Source organism: Tamandua tetradactyla, chromosome 1, assembly GCF_023851605.1.
Source record: "Tamandua tetradactyla isolate mTamTet1 chromosome 1, mTamTet1.pri, whole genome shotgun sequence".
Classification (NCBI taxonomy): domain Eukaryota; kingdom Metazoa; phylum Chordata; class Mammalia; order Pilosa; family Myrmecophagidae; genus Tamandua; species Tamandua tetradactyla.
Window position 1 is genome coordinate 27,302,042 of NC_135327.1, and position 10,727 is coordinate 27,312,768.

Genomic DNA, 10,727 nt, shown 5'->3' on the forward strand with positions numbered 1-10,727 from the left:
AGGAATAACCTAAGCATCTGTCTACTTCCTTCGGAAAAGGAGGCTCAGGTATATTCAGATATGGAAACAACCTCATTGGCCAGTGTGTGATTGAAAGCTATGTAAAAGAGCCAGACACATCTAAAAAATCACAACACTTTTCGTTTTTTTTAAAAAGCTATACCTAGAAATCCTCAAGGTATTCAAGAAAGAAAGCCAAGCAGAGAATCTTTTTTAGTCTTTTTCATAATAGCCAAGAACAGGGGTGTCATGCAAATATTCCAGAAGAGGGGTGCTGATGAATCATCTAAGGGATGCCCTGAGTTCTCTGCAACAGTCCAGGAGCAAACCTGGAGGGGAACTGCATTCTGGGAGGGACACGGAGGTGCCTCTTCCAGGCTCATGGGCCAAGGGCCTGGAGGCTCCCGCCCCTGCCCCGCAAGGCGCCGGCCGCTCAGTGGATGCCCTGCGGGGGCCAGCCCAGCTCTCTGGCGTAGGCGCCTTTGCAGCTTCTGATCTCGTAATCGTGCTCCAGGCACTTGTTCAGGCCTGGCACCCCAGATCTCCAGCCGATGAAGCCCTGGGTGGTTTGCGGAACTGGGGGTGACGGCAGGACCTGCCAGAGAAACACAGGGGCGTTAGTCACATTGGGCCGCAGGGGCAGGGGAGGGGCTGCAGAGGCATCAGGATGGGCAGGTGGGGCCTGGTAGGGAAAAGACAGAGCTCCCAGCATGCCCTGGAAGTCAGCAGGTGCCGTTCCTCTGTTCGCTGCAGCTCCCTGCACCTCATTAATATCAAACACTTTTCTTATCTTGTAAAGCTTAACATATTTAATTCATGAACTCCAGCAAAATTTTTAGAGCAAAAAATAAAAAGGTAAGGTACAGCTATATCAAATATGACATTTCACACTGCCCTTTATAAACTATATGGCAATACTGTCAGATGGTTAGTATTCTGGCAATGACCAATCTTCCTGTTTTGATGAAAAAGCTTGACAACACACACACACACACACACACACACACACACACATCCCCACACCTTAGAGACCGCAGGAGTACAAGGTGATTGAACCGAATTAAAAGCCAACAGGAAACCAAAAGGAAAACAAGATTCCATTTGAAATGAAAATGCATGATTTCATTTGTCAGTTCCATGGACAGATTTGAAAATTTTTGGAAAACAAGGGTAAATGTGTTGACAGGTTTCCCCCTTGATATGCGACACCCATGGGTTCTGCTGTTACAAGGTAAGTGGAGCGAAAACCACATCAAGGACTATTTGTTCTAACAGAAGAGTGGTGATAAAGAGGTTTACTATGCCTTGGGGTTATGCGTGCACCCTTGCCTGACGGGACCCGCAAGGTGATGGCTGTTGCTGGTGGACAAAGCCCTTTAAAAGATGATTTTGGTGAAGTACGAAAATTAATCTCTTGAGAGGCCACACCAAAGTTGCCTCCAGCTGCTCTGGACGGAAGTTCAGAAGGCAAGCAATTCTCAAGGCCACTTGTCCAGACAGATGCTTGGGGACACACAGACTAGCTTTGGAGGTTCTGTCCAATTTGAAAGAGCAATGCCATTGAAAACCACTCTGAGATGCCACTTTTCACCCATCATATTGGCAAAGAGATGAAAACACCACCATCAGCAAGGCTGCTGTAGGAACGCAGTCTGGTTCAATCTCTGCCAAGGGCAATTGCACAATATCTGCTAAAATTGGAACTGCAAACACCTTTTGACCCGAAAATCCACCCCTGGACATTTATCCTACGAGGGTTGTGCACATGCACATACTAACGTTAGTGCAGGGGCTTCACTGCAGTCTTATTTTTAAGGGAAAATGATCAGAAACAATCCAAAGATGCATTGACTGGGGACTCATTAAATTATGGCCCACCCATATGGGTATATTTGCAGTGGTTTTAAAAGACGAGGCAGCGTTATATGTTCTGAGATGGAGCCTCCTCCAAGAAAAACTGTTAAGGGGAAAAGGTACAGAAAAATATGTTCAATATGGTACCACTTGTGTAGAAAGGAAACTATAGAGACCCACTATGTGTTTGTATATGTATATTCTGTCTATGGAGGGATGCACAAGAGACAGGTGACAAAAGTACTGGGCATTAGGGGAGGGAAGGAGACTTTTCATAGCAGGGTCTTTGAGTATCAAAGATACCTGTTAAAAACCAAATATATTTTTAAAGCCTGCCTCCACCCCAAGAGGGGATGGGAAGGTGGAAGAAGGAACCCATCTGCCATTTCTTTCCCATGGAAGAAAGTCCAGAGGGAAGCAGAGGCTGGGTGTCTCTCTCACTTGGACTAAGATTCCTGTTCCTGGTCCACTCTGACCATAGGCTTTGTCTGGTGTGGTTGTTTTAACATCTGGCCTTTGTTTCTAAGCATGAGATCACACAAGAGGAAACGTTTCTATTTGTTTTGGTGCCAGGACTGCTCCAGCCAGGAGGGAGGCTGTTCTGACACCTAGGTGGAATTGCTTCTTTGGAAAAGATCATATTCTGGTAGCAGCCGCCAGACACTGATCAGACCGCGGGGCTGGCCAGGCAGGGGTGGTCAGAGAGAAACAGTTGTAGAGACAGCTTTGGGCCGAGAGAGATGGCACTCTCTCCTGCCCACAAATGTGAAATGGGGGCGTAAGTGGAGGTAGGAAGTGAGGGAATTAAAACCCAGCTAAGGAAAAATATCCGACCCACTTCCTGTGCCCCCTTTTCTCCTCGGCCCCCACAGGGTAGCCTGGCCATTTGTTCTCAGGCTCTTACCCCAAGGGAATCAGACAGAGAGCAAAGATGTGTCTGCAAGTGTTTTACCCCTAGTCCCCAAGGGGAAGCTACCTAGACATGCAGGGATAAGAGAGTGGTTAAGTAAATTATAGAAGAGACATGCAGTGAAGAAATAGGCAGCCATTAAAATAATACTGTTTGGAAATGATGTTTCTAACTGCCTGGAAAGAGTTCCTTAAGTGAAAAAGGAGATTACGAAGCAGCATTTCTACTTTGTTTATATATATATTGACAGGAAGAGCAGTGGAGGATAACATTGAATAAAAAGGTGGTTCTGGCATCAGATACTTGCTAGGAGATCTTGGAGGGAATCCAGCCTCCCTCAGCTTCAGTTTTGTCATCTGCAAAATGGGCTTGATGATGAGATCTACCTTCTAAGATTGCTGAGGAAATGAAACGAGATGGCATGTAAAGCACAGCGAGCGACTCAGCACCGCAAGCGACTGGGAGACAATAATAGGAGTTGGCATTTCTTGGTATTTACTCTTATACTAAAACATCTAGAAGGAGTCTCCTCCCTACAGATGGTAGCCATGAGTATATAGGGGTGTTTTAATTACTTTATTATTTATACGTTGCTGAATTTCTAAAAAATATTTTAACAAAATCTGTATTGCTTTAAAATCAACTCAACCTATCGCTGTGATACTCATTCATTCAGGCTATGGATGGGTACCCCCAGCACTCGCCATACGCTGCCAGCTTGTTAGACCCTGAGGGCATGTTAGGAAAAGAAAATTCAGAGCAGATTCCCACCTCTGGCCACCTTCATCTGGGTTTTCATCCCCTCTCCCCCGCGACATTGAACCTTCTCTCCCTAGTTCAGCAGAGAGTAAAACCCAGGGCCAAAATGGGGGGTCCGTGAAAGGAGACTCGGGGACATGCAGAGGCCAAGGATGTCTAGAGGCACCTGACCCAAGACCCCAGCCAGCCAGGTGCTCACGTGGGAACAGCCTTGAAGTCCTCTCCCCTTGGGATTGCCCAAGCCTTCCTGCGCCCAACCCAGCACACAGATGGAGCTTTTAGAGAGGCAGATGTTTCCACGGCACAGCCTGCGTTCAACTCTCTAAGAGCTCCCATTGAACTCAGACTCAAATCCCAGCTCCTCCCTCTGGCCTCTGGGGTCCAGTGGGATCTGGTTCCACTCCCTTTCCTGGCTGCACCCCTCCTTTCCCGCTCCCACCTCAGCTCCCTAAGCTCCAATCCTTTGCAGTCTCTGAAACATAACTGAGCTTTGTTCTGTCTCGGGGCTTCCGTACATGCTGTTCCGGCTGCCTGGGGGGCTTTTCCAGAACTGGCTCCAGACCCCAGCCTAAAGGGCACCTCCTGCCCTGACCTTCTTACCCCAGTGGACTTCCAGGACATCACCGGTGTACTTTCTGCATGGCATCCAGCACAGTGTGGGACTAGTTTGTGATTTTCAGGTTTAATGCTGTTTCCCATTCCCTCCCCCACTCCGAACCCAGACATGTGGGCTGGGATCTTATTTTCTTGTGGTCTTGCTTATCACTGTTTGTCCAGCCAAGTCTCTGACACCTAGAAAAGCGGACAGAAATACTCTCTAAAAATGCCGGGAGCGGTTCTAAGTCCTTTCCGCACATCATCCCTCTGAACCCTGATGCCACCCCCTGAAATATTAAGTCCCACTCTACAAGGGAGGAAATGGAGACACAGAGAGATCAAGCAACTTGCCCAAGGCCACACAGGAAATGAGTGGGACAGCAGGACTTGGACCTCCACCATCTGATTTCAGAGCCCAGGCCATTACCTGCCATGACTTACTGCCCATCCCCTATAGATGTTGGCTGAATAAATGGACTGAACCCCACATTGTCTTGACATATCTCCACTCCTGCAAAGCTGGAGGCAACCAAGCTGGCACATGCAGAGACATGTAACCTGAATTGTTCCCCACATCCGGAGAAGGGTGTGAAGACTGGACTCCACACGTGCAAGGCAATCCTGTGTTCTTACCTTTGGCAATTTGCTTTCACCATCTGGAATAGACAAGATTTCAGTTGGGAAATTCTTATTTCTTACTTATGAAAACAAGTGTGTAAAAAAACACTTTGCAAACCTTGATATATTTCTCCACAGGGGTCACAGGCCGGATGCGGAAACGCTCGGGAAGCTCGATTTTTGGTTTTGGGGTAGGGGGTTCCTCCTGCTCACCTTTGAGCAACTGAAATAGAATCCACAGAGATGGGAGACTTCAGGGTGAGACGGGTGGACATGTTCTCTTTATTGTTTCCCATCGAGAATGCCACAGTTAACAGACAACAAGAGCAGGACTTAAGTTAAGTAACTTGTTCCATTGCACAGTTGGAAAGGAGAATGGGGATTTAACACAGGCCAGCTCCACACAAAGCCGTGATTCAGTGCACCTCCCCCCACCGTCCACCCCCCGCAGCCTGCTAATTTATATTCTTCCAAAGGGTAATCTGAGAAAATTTTGCAGGTTGTGGACTTGAATTAATAAATGTTAACAGGGTTCCAGGACCTCCCTCCCCCCTTTTTAATTTTTAAAGCAATTTTGAACTCTTTGAAAATCCTATTTAATTACATATAAAAATATTAATATAGACTCTTTTATGCATATTATATTAATAAAGACTCATGCATAAAATTTCAAATCGTATAACTCTCTAAGAATTAAAAAAACTCATTAAGAATGGCATAATTTCAAAGCTAGTGGGATGAGGTGAATGACAAATGGGGTTTACACTGCCTTGAATCATGAACATTTTGAATTAGGTAGTTTTTAAATACTGCATCCTTCCAAAACATGTGGCTTCCTCCTGCAATGTTCTGGAGATAATTTGAGAAGTTGCAGTCAGGTGGGCCATCACCCCAATGAGACCCACCCAAGCATTTTGTTTGGTGTTTTATAAAGCTGGCCACCATTCTAAACTCGGAAGATTGCATTTAAACATTTGGGTTTCTGAACCTTCCTACACAATGAGAACATGCTGCTGGAAGCCCCACACGGTCGCTCTTCTGAGCTGATGGTGGCTACCTCTTTGGGCAGGGCCGCTGGTCTCTTTGCTGGGACTCCCATCATGCCTGTTCATTATGCCTGGCTCCTTCTCCCATTTTTGTCACCTGTGTGGTCCCTCCCTGTGGCCTTCTGGATTTGTGGCCCCTGGTTTCAGGGTTATAAAGAGCATTTTAGCAGAAACCCCTTACATGTTCCCTTGGCCTCCCAGGCTAACCAGGCTTCCACGTGGTTCTCACCCACTCTGCATGTCCCCTTCACTCAGTGAGGCAGCTGAGGCCTTCCATCCCATTCTACAGAAGGGAAGGCTGAGGTGGCCCTGTGATACGAGACACCAGCTTCTAATTCAGTGCCTCTCCGGACCAGCTGTGGACTTCGTGTTTCTTTGAGCTCAATCTCATGACTTGCAAAATGGCCGGAAAACAGCACCACCATCCCCACAGGCTGCTGTGAAGATGAACTCAGCTGATTTGTACAAGCTCCTAGAACCTTCCTGGAAGGCAGTAAGTGCTCAATAAATGCGTGAAAAGAAGGAATCTTCTGGTTTCAGATTTATGGATCTTAACCTGCAACACTCTCTTTAATTTTATTTTTGCAAATTATCACACCTCTCTCTTCCAAAAGATTGATTTTGCAACTTATGGGCTCATAAAATGTGTATTTACCTCCTCGAGGGGGGTTGTTAAAAAACCCCAGTTCTTGGCCCAGTTTTGCCTTGCTTCAGTTTCAGCCTTCAGGCGGTATTTCCTGAAAAAAGGAAATCACTAAGTGCTGGGAGATATGTGAGAAAGTTTGAAGTCACAAACCCTAAAAGGTCTACTGGGGAAAAATACTACTTTCTTCATCACCCATCAAATGAACAGTGATTCTTTGCCGGGGATGGTGCTATGTGCAGGGGCTGTGGGGTGGTCCCTATCATTGACAAACGCGTGCTATTTCAGAAGAGACAGATGACTAAAGAATTGAGGATGCTGGGTTAAATGCTACATTGGAAAGAGGTACTCTGGGAGCAGAGAGGGCTGGGTGTTGACTCTACTAAGGGGCCTTCTAGGTACTAGGTTCTCTTACTTTGGAGGCCCTTGTGACCCACAGGAATAGGCACATTTTAACTAATTATGGAGGGACAGATTAAATACCCTTATGCTCAGGGCCGGTATCAGGGTGAGGACATTGCGTAGGTTCCAGTAAGAGTAGGATCTGCTCTCGTATGACCTTGAGAGTGGGCACCAACTCAACTCCGATGCCCAAGGTGGTCACTGCCAACTGCCAGACCTTCTTATGCTCCCCTTCAACACAAGTTTTATAGAACACCTATGAACTGAAGTGAGTTCCAGTTGGAAAGCTGTCATGTCACATTTTGCAAACATCTAATTAAACTTTTTTTTTTTAAATTTTGGTGCTTCTAGTTTCTTTTCTTATTTGGGAATTGATATCTGCATGCACCCCTCCTCTTGCCAGGTCTCCGTCATTTTAGAGGTGCTTTCTGAGCCCTGAGCCAGGGTCTGATTTCAAAAGAAATATAACGTGGCCCACAAAGATGAGCCACATATGTAATTTTAAATTTTCTGGTAGCTATGTTAAAAAAGAAGTAAAAAGAAAAGGTGAAATTTATTTTAATAATACTTTTTTTTTTTTTGCATGGGATCTTTTAAATTTGGTGTGTTTTTTACACTTACAGCTCATAATCTGCACCACTTCTATTTCAAGTGCTCAGTACGATTCTGAACATTGGACAGCACATTCTCAGGGCTTAAATCAACCATCACAGAGGGGGCACCATCTGACTTGGATCTTGAAGGACGAATAAGAGCTCGTCTGCTTGAGAAAGTAAGGAAGGGCATTCTAGGCAGAGGGAATGGCCCTTGCTATGGAAGTATTTTCTATTGAGGGTGCTTGGATAAAGAAAGAGTTTTTTTAAAACTGAATTGTTGTGTATTTTATGGCAAGTGATCTTAGTTTTCCAGTTATTAGAGGGATACAATGTTTCTTATAAAGATAAATGTATTTAAGTGCAATGAAGTCATTTTAAAGAAAAATATTAAGGGACATTAGGTCTCCTAAGAAAATGTGAAAATCATAAAGATGGCAAATGGGATAACTGAAGTCAAGGAAGCAACCAGTTATTGTTTTATTATTATCAAACTTTACATATTTGCATTTACATTAATAATTTAACCTATTTGTTAAAACTTCAAAGAGATGAAATGATATTTAGTCACCCAATAGAATGTCAACTATTTCCATTACAAACATCTGCTGAACACAATTCTTTTATAAAATGGATCGATTTTTAAATTAAAATTTCTTATTATCAAAAAGGAGGAAAATTAAAAGATAAAGTGCACATGTAGCACATAGCCAAATTAGAACAGATATTAATGTTTTTGTTTTTGGTAATTTTGTAAATCTTGAACGTAAGAACACAGGACCTGGTCACCGACAAGCAGGTATTTGCTTACTGTTGGAAAGCTTTATGCAATAGAAGAGAAGAAAGGCTCTCCCCTTTCCGTCCGGTCCCTCAATTTATCCCCTTACCTCCAGGCTCTCGGGCATGCCCCTCACGCCCAGATGTACGCCACCTCCTGGACTGGGGGCGGGGGAGAGGGAACCCTGAGCCGGCCAGGTGTGTACACTTGAGGTGGGAAAGGCCCTGCACACCAGGTGACCGGGCCTGGGCAGGGCGCCCTCTTACCAGATTTCATCTTGGGCCACGAAGTTCATGCGCTCGACCGCGGCGGTGCTGATGGGTTTCTGAGCCATGGGGCCTCGGGCCTCGGTCTGCCCAGCTAGTTCAGGTCCAGGGCTCCGCGTCTCGCGTCGCTCGGGAGACTGGTTGCCGGGCAACTGAAGACGCCGTGCCCCACTTGGCGGGGGCGGGGCCTCAGGATTCTCGGCGGGTCCGGATGCCTCCTCCCAGCCTCACTCCGCATCTGAGCCGTTTGTGCACCTCTCTGCTTACCTGCCAGCAGCCCTCTTCTGCAGAAAACCTTGGAGAAACCTCCAGACCTCTTCCCCTCCTCCAAACCTGTAATGGAAACATGCAATGTGACATCCTAAGTGTACAGCTTAGTGAGCGATGATAGAAAACACACCCTGTCACTACCGCCCAGATTAGGAAATGGAGCATTTCCAACCCAACCCTGCCTTTCCCCAATCACTACTCTCCTCCATATTCTTGATCATTTCTCTCAGAAGAGGTTAGTTTGGCCACGATTTGAACTTTGTGTAGATCGACTCGTTTAGAACACTCTCCCTCATGCCACGCTATGTGTGAGCGGTTCATCTGCATTGCTGAGAGTGGTTGGGGAGTGTTGGAGATATTTCTCTGGTTGAGTAGCCACTGAGACCACAGATGCCCAGAGCCTGACAGGGACAGCATGTCTCAGGGACCTGCGGGTCATCTCCTGGATCACTACCAAACACTACTCTGATCCGGGATGGGTGCTTTTACCCCCCTCCCAACCGGGTGTCTATGACTCCCCCTGGCTGTTTTCCTTTCCATCAAGTACAGATGTGTACTTTGTGGGGGTGTTTGGAGCTGGCACATCTGGTATGTTTGCCTCTCCCCCTCCCCCAAGGATGTTCTCCATGCCCATGGTGCATGTAGCTCTTCTTGATTGTTGGAAACTCCTGGCGAAGTCTCAGGATTGAAACAGTTCAACTGTCTGCTCAGCCAAAATAGAGAGGTGGCAAGTGGGAGCTGGGATTGGCGCTGAATGGATTCGCTAGTGAGCGTGGCTGAGCCAGTGGCAAGCTGGCAGATGCCTCTGGGCGGACGGGTCTCCAGGTGGGCAGGGCTTTCTCCCCGGCCCTGTCCCTGAGGTTGCTATTCCTACAAAAGCAGGAAGGATATTCCAGGGAGGTTTATGATAGTGATGGCTAAGAAGGGAGAAGACTGGCCACACAGTGCAGACAAGTTCTGCTCCCTCTTGGGAAGCTTCTAAGATGAGTTAGGTCAAAATGATTAATTTTGTCAAATGATTAATTAAGAATAAATTCACTGACTGAATGTCTATTATATGCCAGATACTGTCTGGCACTGAGGATTCATTCATTTTACAGATGTTTACTGAGTGCCCACCATGTGCCTGATGCCATTTAGATGTTGAGGATACAGGAAGGGGCAGGACAGAAGAGATCCTTATCCTCTTGGAGCTGAGAGTCCAGTGGGGCAGAGGGAGAATGAAGGACGTAAACAGATACACACATTGTATAGAGCTTGGGGTGTTTGAAGAGCACAAGGAAGCCAGTGCAGCTGTAGGGCTCCCAAGGGAAAATCTAACTAGGGTGGGGATCCCACTTCACCAACGGCAGCTGTGGGTTCACCTGATATAGCTGGGTGCGAGTTTTCAGTCCTTCTCACCTGTGCTGGTTTGAAAGGATGTATGTCCCCTTGAAAAGCCATGTTTTAATCCTAATCCCATTTTGTAAAGGCAGCCGTTTCTTCTAATCCCTATTCAGTACTGTACATTTGAAACTGTAATTAGATCATCTCCCCGGATATGTGATTTAATCAAGTGTGGTTGTTAAGCTGGATTAGGTGGAGGTGTGTCTCCACCCATTTGGGTGGGTCTTGATTAGTTTACTGGAGTCCTACAAAAGAGGAAATATTTTGGAGAAAGCTAGAGATTTAGAGAGAGCAGAGCAGAACAACATAGCCAAGAGAAGCACGGTCCACCAGCCAGAGACCTTTGGAGATGAAGAAGGAAAACGCCTCCCAGGGAGCTTCATGAAACTGGAAGCCAGGAGAAGGAGCTAGCAGATGATGCTGTGCTCGCCATGTGCCCTTCCAGATGAGTAAGAAACCCTGACCGTGTTTGCCATGTGCCTTCTCACTTGAGAGAGAAGCCCTGAACTTCATCAGCCTTCCTGAACCAAGGTATCTTTCCCTGGATACCTTTGACTGGACATTTCTATAGATTTGCCTTGATTGGGACATTTTCTTGGCCTTAG

The 10,727-nt window shown here is 46.4% G+C and overlaps 1 protein-coding gene across 1 annotated transcript; it reads right to left on the reverse strand.

Moving 5' to 3' along the window:
* Positions 1-207: 207 nt before the first annotated feature.
* CIMIP1 (ciliary microtubule inner protein 1) lies at positions 208-8,603 on the reverse strand. The gene is made up of 4 exons (XM_077160351.1): positions 8,467-8,603; positions 6,440-6,521; positions 4,857-4,961; positions 208-595 (listed from the first exon to the last, which is right to left on the reverse strand). Exons 1-4 carry the CDS (start codon positions 8,532-8,534, stop codon positions 434-436), a joined length of 417 nt encoding a protein of 138 aa, XP_077016466.1. The 5' UTR covers positions 8,535-8,603; the 3' UTR covers positions 208-433.
* Between the last annotated feature and the right edge of the window lie 2,124 nt (positions 8,604-10,727).

Coding starts and splice junctions, on each gene's coding strand:
- CIMIP1 (XM_077160351.1), bottom strand. CDS start 8,534: ATGGCTCAGAAACCCATCAGCACCGCCGCGGTCGAGCGCATGAACTTC. Junction 6,522..8,466: donor GTGGCCCAAGATGAAATCTG/GTAAGAGGGCGC, acceptor TCCTTTTTTCAG/GAAATACCGCCTGAAGGCTG. Junction 4,962..6,439: donor TAACAACCCCCCTCGAGGAG/GTAAATACACAT, acceptor ATTCTATTTCAG/TTGCTCAAAGGTGAGCAGGA.